This window comes from Canis lupus, chromosome 28, assembly GCF_011100685.1.
Source record: "Canis lupus familiaris isolate Mischka breed German Shepherd chromosome 28, alternate assembly UU_Cfam_GSD_1.0, whole genome shotgun sequence".
NCBI lineage: Eukaryota > Metazoa > Chordata > Mammalia > Carnivora > Canidae > Canis > Canis lupus.
In genome coordinates, this window is record NC_049249.1 from 4,508,573 (window position 1) to 4,526,627 (window position 18,055).

At 41.9% G+C, this 18,055-nt stretch overlaps 1 protein-coding gene and 1 pseudogene across 11 annotated transcripts in view; one reads left to right on the top strand and one right to left on the bottom strand.

The window, feature by feature from the left end:
* The window catches only part of SLC16A12 (solute carrier family 16 member 12), a 79,668-nt gene that overhangs the window by 7,328 nt on the left and 54,285 nt on the right, over positions 1 to 18,055 (bottom strand). For 10 of the 11 annotated variants that reach the window (XM_038578161.1, XM_038578156.1, XM_038578159.1 and 7 more), the window contains 3 exons: positions 6,632 to 6,735; positions 3,041 to 3,184; positions 668 to 1,247 (listed from right to left, as the gene is read on the bottom strand). In XM_038578161.1, the coding sequence (XP_038434089.1) occupies positions 668 to 1,247; positions 3,041 to 3,184; positions 6,632 to 6,735 (828 nt within the window). The remainder of the gene's footprint in view (positions 1 to 667; positions 1,248 to 3,040; positions 3,185 to 6,631; positions 6,736 to 18,055) is intronic. The other variant, XM_038578164.1, reaches the window with a different exon arrangement.
* Positions 16,022 to 17,003, top strand: LOC111092975 (annotated as a pseudogene).

Sequence of the window (18,055 nt, forward strand, 5' to 3'; positions counted from 1 at the left end):
CTATAGATTATATATAGTTATTGCATCTGATCTTCCTGCCTGGACTGAATTCTGCTCCTCTCTCCATCGCCAGACAGTCTCTGAGGTCGTTAAAAAATAACTAAAAGCACAACACCCAGCCTGAACACTGACTTGACTTGGCTGGAAATAAATCTGTCACCAGGACTTGTAGTTAACACAGGTTTCTACAACTTAGACCCACTCACTATCCTAAACCATCTAGAACAGAGGCCAGCAAACTATGGCCAAATCCAGCCCACCACCTGTTTTTGCACTATCTGTGCACTAAGAATGTTTTTCTACTTTCAAGTCATTGGTTAAAGAAATCAAAAGAACATTATGTTGATATGTAAAAATTATATGAGAAATTAAGATTTCAGTATCCATAAGTCCACTGGCACATGGCCATTTGTTCCCATATTGTCTACAGCTGGTTTGCGCTGCAACAGCAGAGTTGAATAATTGTGATCATATGACCCACAGAGCCAAAAATGTTTACTAGCTATCCCTTTTTAGGAAAAGTTTGCCAACCTCTCACTAGAAAAACCAGCAATTGAATTGAAAACAGGATTCAGACACAGGTTTTCTACAGGGTAAGAGGACGAGGGGAAATCAAAACTCAAAAGTCCCCTGGTAGGGAACCAAGTGTGGTTTCAATGACTTTTACCTTCTGTCAGTTAGCCATCCAAATGTGATATTGCCAACAATGTCAATCACCCCAAGTATGGACATAAGGAAAGCAGCTTGCTGGTGACTCACTCCGACACTCAGAGCATAAGGTACCAAGTACACGAAGAGAGGACTGCAGCCGTAAGCCATAAACAGAACAGAGATGGCTAACACGACAAAGTCTGACATCAGTAAAAAACTGTATTCCTGCTGCAAAGAGCAACAAAGGCAGGTCTGCCCCCATTTTTTAGTCCAAGTGGAGCAGAGAGATACTCGCTTAAAGTCTTGTTTCTCTGTTCTACAGACGTGATTCTGCTCTGGAGTTGTCTGGTCTTCTTTCAGAGTAATAGGCCGCATCAAGGCACCGCAAACACAGAGATTCAAAACGAAGCCCCCAAGAATGAGTAATGCTCCCCGCCAGGAAAACTGTTCAATAAGGAGTTGAACCACAGGAGCCAATATGAAGGTGCCAATGCCACTTCCCGACATGGCAATCCCATAAGCGAGAGCTTTCCGTCTGCTGAAATACTTGCCAACCATGGCAATAGCTGGAGAGTAACACAGCGCAAATCCAAGACCTAAAGAGAGAGAGAGGTCTATGAGTGCTACCATCAACAGCCAATGAAAGAAAACCTCTCAGAATACATTTATTTGGATAAAGGAGAATCTGGCCTTTTGTCAAAGCCTTTTAAAACTATTTCCTCACCAAGCTGAAGCTGTCTTCCCCACCGGTCACCCAGTTTGGAGAGTACAGTATATGTATGACTTTCCCCTTGGGAAGAAAATCTTAAAAAATAGGACTTCTTAAAATGAAATGTAGAACTTAGAAACTATTACACAAACTGAATTTGAATTAACAAGAAAATCAGGATAATGCTGACCTAACCAACTTATTCTCCCCATTAACACTCTTTTTATCATAAATTATCCAGAGAATTACCTCAACTCTTCACTGCCCATGAAAACACAACTCTGCGGGCACCTGGGTGGCTCAGTGGTTGAGCACCTGCCTTTGGCTCGGCGGGTGATTCTGGGGTCCTGGGATTGAGTCCCCCATCAGGCTCCCCAGGGGGAGCCTGCTTCTCCCTCTGCCTATGTCTATGCCTCTCTCTGTGTTTCTCATGAATAAATAAATAAAATCTTTAAAAAAAAAAAAGAGGAAAAGAAAGAAAACAGAACTCGGATAATCTGGACCACCCTGGAATTTGGATTTAAATAGCATACATGATCCCATGAAAGTTCCAGAGCAATTTCACATAATTGGGAAACTTTATGTCAACTTTATATGTGAACATATAACCTGAAAATATTTCTTAAAGTCAGCAGAAAGCCTCTTAAAAATTTTCAGCTCTTATTCCTGTTAAGTCAAGAAAATCTGAAGGGTGTAAAACCTGGAATTCATGGCATCTAAATGGAAAAACAGAACCACCATCAGCTCCTGTTTCCATCTGTACTGCAGGGTGACCAATGATCCTGATTTGCCTGGACTGATGGGTTTCCCGGATGTGAGATTTTCGGTGCTAAGACCAGGATGCTCCTCGGGAAACTGAAATGACTAGACACCCTAGCAGGTGGGCCCTTTGGGTGACATAGGACAGATACCTTTTTTTTTTTTTTTTTTTTTTTTTTTAGCTGACAGAGCTAGATTTATAAAATCACTATGAGATTATGTCCTTTATTGGCCAGATCATGCTAACCCTATGCACAGTACCCAGACTATGAGTGCTACTACACATCCCTCTGAGTGATGGGGCAAATTGCCACTCCAGTGCTACCAACCAATCCCACCTTGATGCTAAGTAGCCTCCTTAGGTGTGATTTATGGAATGTACATAGGTGACTTCTCTTCCTACAGGGTTCCCTATAATTCTCTAAAGTATACTTCCATAACATTGAGAGAGAATGTATAATATAAGAATATTCACAATAAGGGGCTTTTTTTAAAAATTAAACTCCCATTTACTAGACAATGATCTTCACTATAAAGCAGGGGCAACTCAGGTTGACCACAGGCAGTATTTTTATGTCTTAGCAAAGATGTTGGGAGAAAGATCACTGCTGAAAATTTATGTTATGCTGGCTAATATCTCATTGCTTCTGATACAGAATCGCAGCCATACACTATTGCCAGAGGGGAGGCCAGCAGTTACTTCTATCATATGGCTGAATTCAAGTGGTGATACATTTTCATTACAGTAGTACAATCAATTGCATTTCTAGCTCTTTTAACTGATAGGTAGGTGGGCAGAAGAGAGATCAGCTAAATTATGCATCTAACAAGATGAATATTTTATGGATTATGGTTCTGTTGATGTGCTTGACAATACCTGAATGGGGAGGGGTGAGACAAAGTGGTACAAAGTGCCCTTACCTGTTAGAACTCCCAGAGTGAGGTAGAGATGCTTCAGACTGGTGGCAAATGAGCCCAGGATGAGACCAGTAGATGCAAGCAAGCCACCCAGCATGATTCCCACTTGACAGGATAAATGGTTACTGACAACACTCCCAAGTGGAGCTTCAAAAACAATAATAAATAGGTTCAACAGAAAAGCCTTGATGGCACTGTGAAAAGGCTCTGGTGTTGTATTGGCTAAGCCAAGAATGATGGACCTTTATAGCATCAAGCCCATCCTACTCATTCTACAGATTTGGAAACTGAAGAGAGAGGAAACGACTTGTCCCTGGTCACACAGAGAACCTGTAGCAAAGCTAGACATAGGGTCGAGTCTGCTGACTTGCATTTCAGTAGCCCTTCCACTTCTCCATTCTATCATCTCAGGGCTTTATATGTTTCATATAGTATTAATCATGTACCATTAGCAATAATTATGACCATTAGCTGGTGAGGAAGAAAATGAGCAACACCGTGTGGCCAGCAGCATTAGGCAGGAAAGGCCAGGAAAAGCCCACAGACAAATTTCACAATCTGGTACTGTTTTCAGGCTCTAGGAAACCCTGTGGATGAGAAATCAAAACAAACGCTTCATGTCCATGGTGACATTTTGGTGGGCCTCACTCTATTTGTGTCAGAATTGTGCCGACTTCCAGGTTATAGAGTATCAAATAAAGTGGAAAGTGACTGAGGAGAAATTGAAGTTTGGGGGAATATGACATGTCCAGGATCACCAAGAAGTACAGCTCAGGGCACCCGACACCAAGTGCAGGGTCATTTCACCCTTTTAACTCTGTCTCCTTGGGCCTCCCAGACTGATGGCTAGGGAGATGGGTGGGGAAAGCATGTGGATTCTTTCTATGGAACAACTCATACTGATCCCAGTACTCCTAGTAACAAGATCAGAAGAGCAAGTTCTCTGGGTATTTGTGGAGTATAACTTCATATTGATCAGGCTGCACCTGGGGCCTGATTCAAAAATGTATGTGATACTTGCTATCAGGGAAATACACATGAAAACCACAATGAGATACCACCTCACACCAGTGAGAATGGGGAAAATTAACAAGGCAGGAAACAACAAATGTGGGAGAGGATGTGGAGAAAGGGGAACCCTCTTGCACTGTTGGTGGGAATGTGAACTGGTGCAGCCACTCTGGAAAACTGTGTGGAGGTTCCTCAAAGAGTTAAAAATAGACCTGCCCTATGACCCAGCAATTGCACTGTTGGGGATTTACCCCAAAGATACAGATGCAGTGAAACGCCGGGACACTTGCACCCCGATGTTGATAGCAGTAACGTCCACAATAGCCAAACTGATGGACATTTTTGATGCCCATCGAAAGATGAATGGATAAAGAAGATGTGGTCTATGTATACAATGGAATATTCCTCAGCCATTAGAAACGACGAATACCCACCATTTGCTTAGACATGGAAAGAACTGAAAGGTATTATGCTGAGTGAAGTAAGTCAATTGGAGAAGGACAAACATTATATGGTTTCACTTATATGAGGAATATATAAAATAGTGAAAGGGATTATAGGGGAAAGGAGAGAAAATGAGTGGGAAAAAAATCAGAGGGGGTGATAGAACATGAGAGACTCCTAACTCTGGGAAACGAACAAGGGGTAGTGGAAAGGGAGGTGGGTGGGGGGATTAGGTGACTGGGTGATGGGCACTGAAGGGCCACGTAACAGGCTGAGCACTGAGTGTTATACTATATGTTGGCAAATCAAACTCCAATAAAAAAAAATAAACGAAACAAAAACAAAACCAAAAATGTACGTGATGGAACCAGTCATCAGCTTGATGTCTCCTGTCTAGTTAAAACAGTGGCTGGCTGTATATACAACCTCTCAAACACAGGAAGGAGCAAACCTCCTGAGAATATATCTAATTCTCCAGGCTGCTGCTATGGCTATCAGCAAGTGAGAAAATTTCGACCAAACTCAGTGAAAAATGTTTACTTCTCTGTTTATCATAGGGCACAATGCCCCTAGTGAGTGTCCTATATATGACTCTGCAGCCTCTTGTCCATCTCCTGAACTTAACTAATGTTGCCAGGTGAGCGAGCAAGTGGGCGCATGGTAATTAGATACAGCAGGCCTGAAGTCCTTGCATGGCCTCAAGTCTTTGAATTTAAAAATGCAACATCTAACATGACCCTGCTTTATCACACAGTCACCGTGATCATGTTGGTCACCGAAGGCCATTTATTCCTCTTCTGGGGATTACAAATATTCTCCAGAAGGTAACAGTGAGGGAAATGAGTCACCTGTGTCCTCTGAGAAAGATAAACATGGCTCACTCAGCATGCTCATACAAAGGCTGTGACTAATAATGTGACCCTGAAAACAAAGTGATTGTCTTATTGGTTTTAAAAAAATAGATTAGTGAACATGAAGCTATTTTTGATCCCATAAGACCTTCCAGTGTTATCAGGAGACAGAGTCAACTCAGCCTTCTCATGAAACTCGCTAAAACTGCTTTCAAATTCCTCCCAACAAAGGAAATACATTTCAGCACAATTCAATTGATTCCTGAGTATGTACATTTTTTTCTAAAAATAATATGAATCAGTATCTAGAATAAAGTTAGTTGAGGTTATTTACAAGTTATTGAATAATATGGTACTTCGCTTTTGCCACCAAAACATGGCTTGAAGAGATAAGTAGTTTTTTTTTTAATACTAAGGATTCATCTAAAAAAATAATTAAATGGAAATAAATAATTAAATAAAATCCAAACAGATCATTTCAATTTGACCAAATCTCAGAAACTCTCTAAGATATTAGTAACTTCAGTTTAAAATGTTCAAAAAGAAAAAAAAAAAGTTCAAAAAGAAAAATCTCAAGGTTAGTTTTTCTCAATTATATGATGGATTGAGAGATTCCACAAATTTTGAGAATACTCTATATACTTTGTACCCTTGGGGTTCTTTGAATGAAATTATAGCCATGGTGAGTGTGCTTATCTCATGACTACACTCTCCTATCCTTCCCTCATACTTTTTCTAAGAATGAAGATTTATGCATGAAAAATGAAATCCATGAGCCAAATTTTGAACCTCTGGGAAGGGAACAGAGTGAAAACAAGACTTGAGATGTGATGCACATATTGTTGGCACTTGTTTAAGGAGATTGTATAGAAATGGCTCAGAGTGCTATCCAATGACTGCTTACATGCCTGGAGAATGAGGCGACCATAGCATTTAAAAGAGAGAAGCCCTGCATGTACTGTATGGTTACCTGTTTCCCAAATCAGGAGGAGTCCTGTGATGCCCAGCATCCTATCTCATTATGGGAGAACCAAATAATATGTATCTTTTTCAGAGTATTAACTACCTATTCCACCTGCCCTCAGCCAACATCATTAATTCCAAGAGCATATCTGGTTGGGTTTGGCTGAAAGTAGGATTGGTCTTTTCTTCTTACATAGTCTTAGCCAATTTTTAGCAAAGATCTGCTCTTCAGAAAAAAATGGATAAACAAAAGCAGTAGAAGACCATTGTTGTGTATAGTTCAAGATTATCCAGTAACTATTTATCCCTGGTAAGTAATACTCACCACAGAGCATGGTCACACAATCTACAATGGAATGGATCCAAGCTGTTTGTGCATAATCCTGAGTGAAGTACGACTGGAACTCCACAAAAAAAATTGAAATACATCTGAAAAATACAGTGCAAGCATTTTATTATTATTATTATTATTATTATTATTATTATTATTATTATTATTTGAATGAATGAACATGGATCTAAACCACAGCTTGAAATTCTGGTTCAGCTGTTTGAATCTCCATAGGCTTTAACTGGTTTTCAGGGGTACATTGTTGGACCATAGTAAGTGGGATGTCAGAAGCTATTGGGCCATTTAAAGGATAAAACAAATATTTATCCACTGGAAGGGCTGCTGAAGCCAAGTGGGTATGAGGATGACTGCTGTAGGGAAGGTTTTATGGAAAAGATGGCAGGTCAGAAACATGAGTTCATATTTATTTTAATATTTCACTAACATCTGTAACTTCTAAGAGGTTGTTACACCAATTAAAATTTGACAATTAAGATACATCACCAGGCAATTTCAGTTCCAGGTTTTAAAAAGGTAATAATCAAATGATGATAATAATAGCAATAGTAGATACACATGAAAGGATATATTCTGGAGAACTATTTATAACAGCCAAATATCATAATGAATCTGTTTACCCATCAATAAGGAGCCTGGATAAATACATTTTGAATTATCAATAAAATATTTTTAGGTGTTAAAAAGGATGATTTGATATATATTTATTAATTTGAGAATAAATCCACAATGCAATGTTAAGTAAAAAAGTAAGTTACAAAGTACTTTATATAATAAGGCTTGTTTTGATTTAAAAAAAAACAACCCAGAGTTCATATAAATAGAAAAATGCCAAAGTATATAAATTGAAAATACTTGAATGGTGAGATTATAAATGATCGAGAGAGAGAGAGAGAGAGAAATAGAGAAGAGAAACTTTATGTTGAAAATTGTTAATTACTTAGGGAAAAAAGACCTAAGTGATTCACGAGCAATAGTTTGTATCACTGTACAATTTGAAATGAACATCATACAGATTAGCAAGTTTCCTAACTCAGGGCAGGAGCTTTCAGTACTCTGGGACAGCAAGAGTGAATCAGGCCCTGATGGGGATGAGACAGGAGGTTGTCAGTGTCTTTCCAGAGGGCTACAGTCTGACTCATGCTTCCGCAGCCCATGGTAACCTGCTATTTCACTCCTCCCCTCTCCAGTTGCTGCTGGATATGAAGGTGGGTGATGCAGAAAAAGAAAAAGGAAGAGAATCAGGTATAACCAGAGTGATTATGTTAGGCAAGTCTAGCTTTACCAGCATGCATCCTCTGCAACTGCCCAGAATTTGGTACTCAGAAGCACAGAATTTCAGCTGTCACAGTCTTAAAATTCCTAACAATTTTATCTTTGAATTTGTCTTTTGTAAGTGAAGTCGAAAGGAACAATGGGGCACGCACACAAGCAGAGGAGACACACATACAATGTGCTTCGATTCTTTGCCTTTCCCTTGACAGATGTAGTATTAGAGACACAAACTCTGGTAGACTCACAATGTGTGGGAGTCTGGTAAGATGCAGAGTGAGCACAAGGTAAGCTACATCTACAACTGAGCAAGTATGGAGGTAGAGAGGCCATGCTTTTTTCAAACCAAAATTTACTTCAAATACAGAAAGAAGGTAATGGTGTTCTAAGGAACACAAAGAACTGAGGATGCTGGTGACCCTTTGTGCGCCTCCCTCAATCCATCCCTGTATGTGGGCGGGCGCCCCTGGCAGGGTGTGCTCCTGCTATTGGGGGAGGTGGCCACCTGTGGGGGAGGGAGCCCATGGACGCTGACAGCTGCAGGTCCTCTGCTGATGGATCCACCATGGCTGAGCCTGAGTGACACTCCACTGTGTTCACCACAGTCTTGCTCTTGTTCCCCGCACTGAGCACCCTAGGTAATTCTCTCTGTCACAGGATATGAAAAGTGGCACTTCTGCATCCACTGATTTAAGAAGCCAGACAACATACTGCACTAGATCTGATGCTAGATTAATCATTGTATCAGAGTTTGAAGTACCGCAACACAGTCATAGGTAATGTTATGGAGAACAGTGACATAAACTACTGGGCTGATGATATGAATTTCTTTTTTTTTAATATTTTATTTATTTATTCAGGAGAGACACAGAGAAAGAGGCAGAGATAGGCAGAGAGAGAAGGAGGCTCCATCCAGGAAGCCTGATGTGGGACTCGATCCCCGGACTCCAGGATCATGCCCTGGGCTGAAGGCGGCGCTAAACTGCTGAGCCACCCGGGCGTCCCATGAATTTGAATTTAATTAAAATATTGCAGAGCTTTTTTAAAAGCATGAATTAACTGCAACAGCCTTAAGCTAGTTTTAATTCAGTGCAACAGCAACAAAAAAACCTCTGTGATGTTTCTTAGTATCTTTTGGTAAAAGACGTATTTGAGGGAGAAAGTGTTTGCACAACTGGAGGGAGAGAGCAGAGGGAGAGGGAAAGAATCTCAAACAGACTGCTGAGTGCAGAGCCTGATGTGCAGAGCCTGATGTGGGGGTTGTTTCCATGACCCTGAAATCATGACCTGATCCAAAAATCAAGTCAGACGCTTAACTGACTGAGTCACCCAGGAGCCCCATGTTTCTTAACATCTCAAAGATTGTTTGACCATCATTAAAAAGTCTATTATTTTCTCCTAATCACAAGGCCTTCAATTTAAGAGAAAAATAACTTCTTGGATACAGCCTCATTTTTTAAAAAAATATTTTATTTATTTATCTAGAGAGAGGAAGAGAGATAGCATGTGTGTGAGCTGGGGAAGAGGCAGAGAGAGAGAGAGAGAGAGAGAGAGAATCCCAAGCAGACTCTGTTCAGAGCATAGAGCCCGACACAGGACTCAATTCCACAACCCCAACATCATGACCTGAGCCAAAATCAAGAGTTGGAAGCTCAACCAACTGAGCCACTCTGGCACCCCTTGGATTTAGCCTCATTATCAAAATAGTTAAGTTATCCTTAGCCCAGGTTTCTCAACCCAAGTACTACTAACATTTTGGTCATGTTGTCCTGTGCATCATACAATGTTTAGCACCATCCCTGGCCTCTACCCTAAATGTCTCCCAACATTGCCAAGTGCCCCTTGAAGACCAAAATCAGCCTGGTTGAGAGTCTAATCTATGGTCAAATTTTACTTATTCTACCTTATACCTATCTCCCAAATGCCTCCACATCTCTGCATTCCCCTTATCATTCATAATTCATGCCAATGCCTCTCCCCTGGACTACAGCCCAAACCCTCCTAACTGTTCTCCCCAAACTCACACGGTTGCCTTGGCTACATTTTACATACAATGGTCAGAGTAACTTTACTAGGACGTGAAATGTATCCTGATACTTCAAACCTTTTAACACAACTTCTGAGACCTACATGACTGGCCCTTCTCAGTGTGTACCCCCGACCCCTGTCCCCTACCCCGAAATGCATTCTGCACTTCACACCGATGGAACTGCTTTCCATTACTCTCAACACACCACCCGTACTGTTTCACACCTCTGAACATCAAAGATTTTTCTTCCTTTCTAGGATTCTCTCTCAGCTTGCCTCATCCTTTTATTCTCAAGATAACAGTCAACTCCTCCAGGAAGGCTTTCCCTAACTACCTGAATCTGGGTTTGACACCTCTCTTAAATGTTTACATGACATGCAGGACACTTAACCACATTACAGGCTTATAGCAATTCCCTTCGCCTTTGTGTGTACTCTCCACCAGACTGTTGCCCTGTGACAGCAAAGGCCATATCTGTCTTATCTTGCACTTAATCCCAAATATCTAGTACACTACCTTTCATGTAGTGGGTGCTCATTAAATATTGTCCAAGGTTCAAGGTATTGAAGGAAGAAGTGATTAGCATGAGTAAAGAAGTGATTGGAAGCTGAGGAAGCAAGGCTGAGTAGCAGCTTCAAGGACATATATGAAGGAAAGGAAAGACGAAGACCAGATGATAGCTACCCAGGAACGTGTAGCTAGACAAGGTACAGTAGAGATATGAAGAATCTGAGTGCATATGCTGACAGACAAATTCGTAGGAGGGAAATGCAGAAGCCTAAGAAAAAACGGTCCCAGATGATGATAAGACATTTTGGGATTGTAAATCATAGTCCCTCTCATCACTAAATCATTCTGAAGGATTTAATATTTGTACGACTATGTTTGTCTCTGTGACTTTTTGTTTTCTTGCTTTATGGTTTTGTTTTCTGCTTGATGGTTTTCTTAACTGACTTGACTAGTGATATCAGTCAAGCTTTAGGTATGTAAAATTCAAAAATAACACCGGACATTCTTATCTAAACATGTGAGTCAGTGTGCCAGAGGTAGTTTAATAACCACACGTATGCTTCTGATTGGCTGTGACTTTCATAAAATATGGGAAGAATAGGGGCACCTGGGTGACTCAGTCTGTTAAGCGTCTGCTTTCGGCTCAGGTCATTTTCCCAGGGTCCTGGGATCGAGCCCCTCAGGCTCCCTGCTCATTGAGGAGCTTGCTTCTCCCTCTCCCTCTCTCTGCCACTCCCCCTGCTTGTTCTCCATCTCTCTCTGTCAAATAAATAAACAAATAAAATCTTTTTTAAAAAACAGGAAGAATATTGTATCACTTATTTATTCTCAAAAGGGAAAAGTACTTTTCAAATGGTAAAGTTTAATGATTTATGGTTTCTAAACATAGGCTTGACCTTAAAGAAAACAAATGTTATTGGGAGCACATGTGCTTCTCACTCCAGAAGTAATTTTTACTGTACTTTGGAAAATTTGTGCATCTGATATGTCAGGAAAGCTGGGTCCTGATCTCTGAGGCTCACACTGAGTAAGAATTTTGATAAAGCTTTATCTTTCAGGGTCTCAATTTCCTCATTTACGAAATAAGCAGTTTGATAAACACAACTAGATCTGTCGTAAGGTATTAGATCAGTTTGATAAACACAACTAGATCTGTCGTAAGGTATTAGATCACGCTGCAGTAGCAAACAACTCCTACATCCTTCAAGGGTTGATAGGCTCTATTCTGAAGAATGAGGAAACAAAGTATCACCCAAGTGTCATCTGGTGTGAAATAATATTCTCAAAGATACATTCTCTCAAGGGGACAAAGTGCCTACTATCTCCACCTTATCACTCTGCTATAAAACTCTTCTTTGGCTTCTGTAGAGCTGGATATTGACAACATCTGGTATTTGGTTAAGACTTCCTTCTGGTTGATGAAGTTATCCACTACATCAATGCAGGAAGTGATTCACTAGACAGTGCAGCCTAGTAGTAAAAAGAACTACTACTCACTAACTGTGTGAGTTTGTTTTATTTTTGGTTTTTGCAGCTCTTTAATTTTTTATTAAAGTAAATGTGGATTATTTGTATAATTTTCTTCTAATTTTTACTTAAATTTTACTTAGTTAACGTACAGTGCAATGTTGGTTTCAGGATAACAACGTGACTTTGGATATATCATTCAACCTCTGTTGTTTCAAGGATTAAATGACTTAATGAATGAAAAGTGCTTGCAACAATGTTAACCAGCACAGAGCAAGTACTCAGCTAACATTAGCTATCATTTATAGGAATTCAGCTGTTGTTAAAAGAGCTCCTCAATTTCACAGGACTTAGACATCTACTGCAATTAACTTAATTTGGATCCAGAAGACGTTGAGAGAAAAATAGGTCTCATAGCTGGAGGTTTTCCTTGAACATTTAAATCAACTACTGCTTTTCAAGTCAACCGCAACTCAAGCTGTCAGTTTACAAATAGAATGTCATGTAATTTCACAATGAAATATGATTCTTAAAATAGAGAATGTGTTTGCTAATAAGGTTATCTTGAAGGAAAAAAAATAATCAATACACATTAACAAACAGAGGGAAAATAAATAAGAATGATGGCTTTAATAGCCTGGGGAACTTTAAGCTTTACATAAATTTTACATGTAAGGCAGTATCACTAGTTACAAGGCAGGAGCTGAAATACGATTTTAAAGTGGCCTAGGTCATGATTGTAGCATTATCTGTAAAGCAAAAACCAGGGAACAAAAGTCCTTCAATAAAAATATGTTAAATTATGTATGCATCCTTGTGATGGAATTTTAAGCAGTTATTTTTCAGTGAGGTAGAACTGTATGTGTTGGTATAGAAGTATTTCCAAGAGATATTACCTAGCAAAAAAAAGTTCAAAACACTGTGTATAATATGAAAAGAATATGCTTTATATATGGATATAAAGTTCTTGAAATTTTTCTGTACAGGCCCAAAGAAACTATGAACAAGGTTAACTTTTTTTTTTAGAGAGATTTTATTTATTTATTCATAACAGATACAGAGAGAGAGAAGCAGAGACACAGGCAGAGGGAGGAGTAGGCTCCATGCAGGGGGCCCAACGTGGGACCTGATCCCCGGTCCCCAGGATCACACCCTGGGCTGAAGGCGGTGCTAAACCCCTGGGCCACCGGGGCTGCCCAACAAGGTTAACTTTGGGCAGTAAAACTGGCATTCAGAAAGTAAGGGAAAAAAGACTATTATATGCATCTCTGTTGTCCAAATTTTTTACCATCTGCATATATGGTTTAATTTTTTTTTAAGATTTATTCATTTATTTTAGAAAGAGGGAGAGTGAGAAAGAGAAAGCCCAGGGAGAAGAAGAGGAAGGGCGAGAGGGACAAGCAAACTCCCTGCTGAGCTTAGAGCCTGATGTGGGGCTCCATCCCAAGATCCCAAGATCATGACCTGAACTGAAGTCAGACATTTAACCAACTGAGCCACCCAGGCCCCACGCCCCCATATGGTTTAATTTTTAAGTATACAGTTTAAATGGGAGAAAAAGACTTAACTGACCCTCTGCCTTGACAAATCATCCTTCCGGTGGCTTTCCTTGGCCCTATCTCCAGTCCTCTTGGCTGCTGCCTGTTCATGACATTGAATTCCAATGCTGGCTGTCTCTTCACACTTTTCTCCTCTAAGCTTAATTCTGCTTAGCTATGCCCCTCTCAGCCTCTCCCATTAACCTCTGATAATAAATAGGTCTTTTCTACCAGCCGCAACCCTCTTCCAGTTCCCGGCTAAACTCTTAGCTCTTCAGGAATGGGGGCTGCCCACCATTACCACAGAGCAAATAGCAGATGAAGTGCATGGACCTGATGCAGCTGGAAACATCTCTCTCCATTTCTTCCTGGCCAAATTCTACCCATTCTTCAAGACTTCACTCCAGGGACAACTTCTCTAGAAAGCCTGCCCTGAACTTCCAAGGTCAGAATGAACCCCTCTCTCACCAGTGTTATTTTACACTCTGTTTTTACCTGATGTATATTTAGAACATTTTGATTTGTATTTCAGTGGTTTGTGCCTGAGCCCACTGGGTGGTGTGCCAACATCTGTGTTTGGGGAAGCACCTAGATAGAGCCTTGTCCTCAATGAATGCATTGTTATGTAGTAGTGGACCTGATTTCTGTTAAGTTGAAGTTGATAACTTAAGGGGACAACCTAAAATATATATATGCAAGACCTTCAGCCTTTGGTGACAGTCATGGGTTCCACTGGCAAATCCACTGTGACTGAGAAAAAACTGAGATTCAGTGTCCTGCCAAACAAGACAAGCCACACAAGATGCTAAATGGCATTAAAGAGCAACAATATATCAGTGTCCTTGATATAAGTCCTCCATTTTCTACAGACACCTTACCCCAAGTTATTTTCACAGTTCCAGAGGGCAGCACTCAAAGAATCCACATCTCCCAACCTTAATGTGTAGTTGTTTGTACACAAATTGGGGTAACAATTCTTATGACTGGTTACCAACAGGATGAGGAGAGGAGAGACCCTCTGTAAAAATAATTTAGAAGCAACTGTCCCCTGGCACCATGACTTCTCATCACTGACATGACAACCCTATGGATATTAGGAAGTAGCCTACCTTAAGACAATGATTCCATCACCAAGGCAATTTTTCTAAAAACCTATGTTTAGAAGGACTATGCTATCCTAGAGGATAAGGTGCAAAGTATCCTATGGGACAAGGAACTGGCCACAGAGCTTCCTCAAAGTGCCTACATCTTGGAGCAGAGGCAAAGACTGAAGGCAAAGATCGAAGCAAAGTCACTTCTCACAATGAAAAGGCAATAAGAGAGGACACGTGTATGTGGAAGATCAGGCCAAAGTATGGGGCATGTATGAGAAATAACAGGATAGGAAAGTGCCTGACTTGTGTTGGAAGGAGTCAATGGATCATGTGTGCATGTGCAATGGCAAATACACAAGAAATAATAATTTAAAAAAAAGATTAGCAATCCAGTCCAGTTTTGTCCCACCAGATCAAAACTGTAGGTAAATCATTTAACCTTTCTGAGCACCAGTGTCCTAATCTATTACATGGGGGTAAATAAGCCTATTCTGCCTAAACTGAGTCATGAAGACTCTACTACCCAAAATATATCAACCTGAGCCCTCCTTATAAAGCCCTAAACTCACTTCCAGAACTTTCCCATCATGGAAATGATGGAAGCTTACACATGTAAGAACCAAGAGATTCCTTTTTAACATTATGACTCCTCACATCCAGCACACAAGATCCATGATACAGATAGAAGAAAAAAATCAGAACAAGTTAGCCGGGGAAGATGGCAGATGACAAGGATTCTCCACCCAAGCTTAAGGACCTGGCATTTCTCAAGAACCATCTGGAATGCCTGCAGCAGTGTGTGAGAGAAGAAGTCAGCAGTGGTATGAGCCAGGATGGCTTGCTCTTGTCTTCCCCATTCCTCAAGGATTTCTTAGCCGGCTATGTGGTGGCCAAACTGAGGGCATCAGCAGTATTGGGCTTTGCTGTGGGTACCTTCACTGGCATCTACGCGGCTCAGGCATATGCCATGCCCAGTGTGGAGAAGACATTGAGGGACTATCTTCGGTCATTGCGAAAGGGGCCTGACTAGCTCTGGATCCCATGGGGGAGAAAGGATGAACACCTCTGGCCCGCAGGTAGAGGCCTTTCAACCACAGACACCGTATTTGCTTCCCAACCTATCACCCTTTTGCTACCTCCAACTTCCCCACAGCCTTCATCCTTGCTTTCCTTCCTACAGAGGGTAAACAGTGGCTTATCAGCCAGCAGTTTGGATGCCCTTCCTTAACCCCATGGGACTGACCCCAAAACTGTGGCTTCTAGAGCCACCAGCCCCTTTCTTTTCCATCCCTGACTGTGGAGTTTGCTGCTGACTCTGATTCTCAGTATACTCTTTAGCAATGTACCACAGCTCCTCCCTCCGGGGAGCTGGCTCCATACTGATTTTCCCCAAACTTGATACAATTCCCACTGCCCCCTTGCTAGCTACACAGGCCGCCCAGGGTCTGGTTTGGGCATGAGTGTAGAGGATGGGGGTATGCCAGGCCTGGGTCATCCCAGGCAGGCCCGCTGGACCCTGATGCTACTCTTATCCACTGCCATGTATGGTGCCCATGCCCCACTGCTGGCACTGTGCCATGTGAATGGCAAAGTGCCTTTCCGGCCCTCCTTGGCTGACCGAGTTGACCAAGCTACTGTTGTGCGCCTTCTCCCTCTTGGTGGGCTGGCAGGCATGGCCCCAGGAGGCCCCACCATGGTGCCAGGCTGCCCCATTTGCACTATCAGCCCTACTCTATGGAGCTAACAACAACCTAGTGATCTATCTTCAACATTATATGGACCCCAGCACCTACCAGGTGCTGAGCAATCTCAAGATTGGAAGCATGGCCCTGTTCTACTGCCTCTGTCTCCGGCACCGCCTCTCTGCACGTCAGGGCTTAGCACCACTGCTGCTGATGGTGGCAGGGCTTGTTATGCATTAGCAGTTGCTGCTGGCCCCATGCCCCTGCATATCACTCCACTGGACTGCTGCTTCTCATCCTGTACTGCCTCATCTCAGGCCTCTCGTCCGTGTACACAGAACTGCTCATGAAGCGACAGTGGCTGCCCCTAGCACTTCAGAACCTCTTCCTCTACACTTGGTGTGCTCCTAAATCTAGGTCTGCATGCAGGTGGCGGCCCTGGCCCAGGCCTCCTGGAGGGTTTCTCAGGATAGGCAGCGCTTGTGGTACTGAGCCAGGCAGTAAATGGACTACTCGTGTCAGCTGTCATGAAGCACGGCAGCAGCATCACACGCCTGTTTGTTGTGTCCTGCTCACTTGTGGTCAATGCCGTGTTCTCAGCAGCCCTGCTGTGGCTACAGCTCACAGCTGCCTTCTTCCTGGCCACACTGCTCATTGGTCTGGCTGTGCACCTGTATTATGGCAGCCGCTAGCCCCTGACCACCTTCACCTGGACTCCTGACCCTGAAGACTGGCCACCATCAGAGCCACCTCCCAGGCCTCCCGACCTTTTCCTCAGCAGCCAGCCCTGTAACAAATGCCTTGTGACAAAAGGTGGGGAAGTGAGAGCAGCCAGGTTAGTCTCTGGAAGTGAGTGAATGAAGGGTTACTCCAGGAGAGTAACCCTGGAGAGTCTCCAGCAGCACCTGGAGACAATGCCCCCTGCTCCCTTCACAGTGCTGCTCTCCAAATCCACCCAGCTTTGTTCTGGAAACTCCAGCGAGTGCTGGAGCTTGACTCATCTCAGGGAATGTTGCCCCTAGGCCCTGGCTTAAGGCTATATTCCTGATCTCTCTGCTCACCCCAAGGGCCTTCTCAAAGCCCATTGCCCCCTCTACAACTCCTAGGAGGTACCATTCTTCTCACTGTGGGTCCTGCCCCTGCCTAGCAGTGTCCTAGCTCTCAATAGTTTAGGGAAGCTCTACACAGAGTAACCTGGAACCAGGCACAGGGAAATTTGGCATAACTCAATCTGTGTCTCTAACTATGTAAGCAATAAGGTCTTAATAAAGTGTTCTGGGGTGCAGGTTGTTCCTGCAATTGACTATGAAAAAAAAAAAGAAGAAAAAAATCAGCTTCAATACCAATCGTATTATTTTAAACAAATCTATAGTTTTAATGATACATAATCAACCAACTCTTATTGTAGCAAAAACAAATATCCCGCTTCTTTCTTGCATTATATATTTGCTATGGGGGGAAATATTGATGCATGTGTGTATTGAGGATGTCATTTAAAAAAGTTTTTACTGCAGATTACTTTCATTCACTGCTAAAGGTGTGTTGCCAGAGAAGAGCAAGAAATAGTTCTTACTTGAATGAAAGAAAGCACATGTAGAGGAAAGAGCTAGCACGTGCAGAGTTCAAGCATGTATTTATTCCACATATAAATAAGATGAATGAGTCACAAGGTATACAAGTGTAATTTAAGCATATTCAACACTATGCCCTTGGATAAAAGAAAGAGAGAAGAAATGAACAAATGAGAATGAGAGTAGCCTGTACTTATGCTGTTCCTTTCCTTCAACCTAGAACTTAGCATCCAGCAG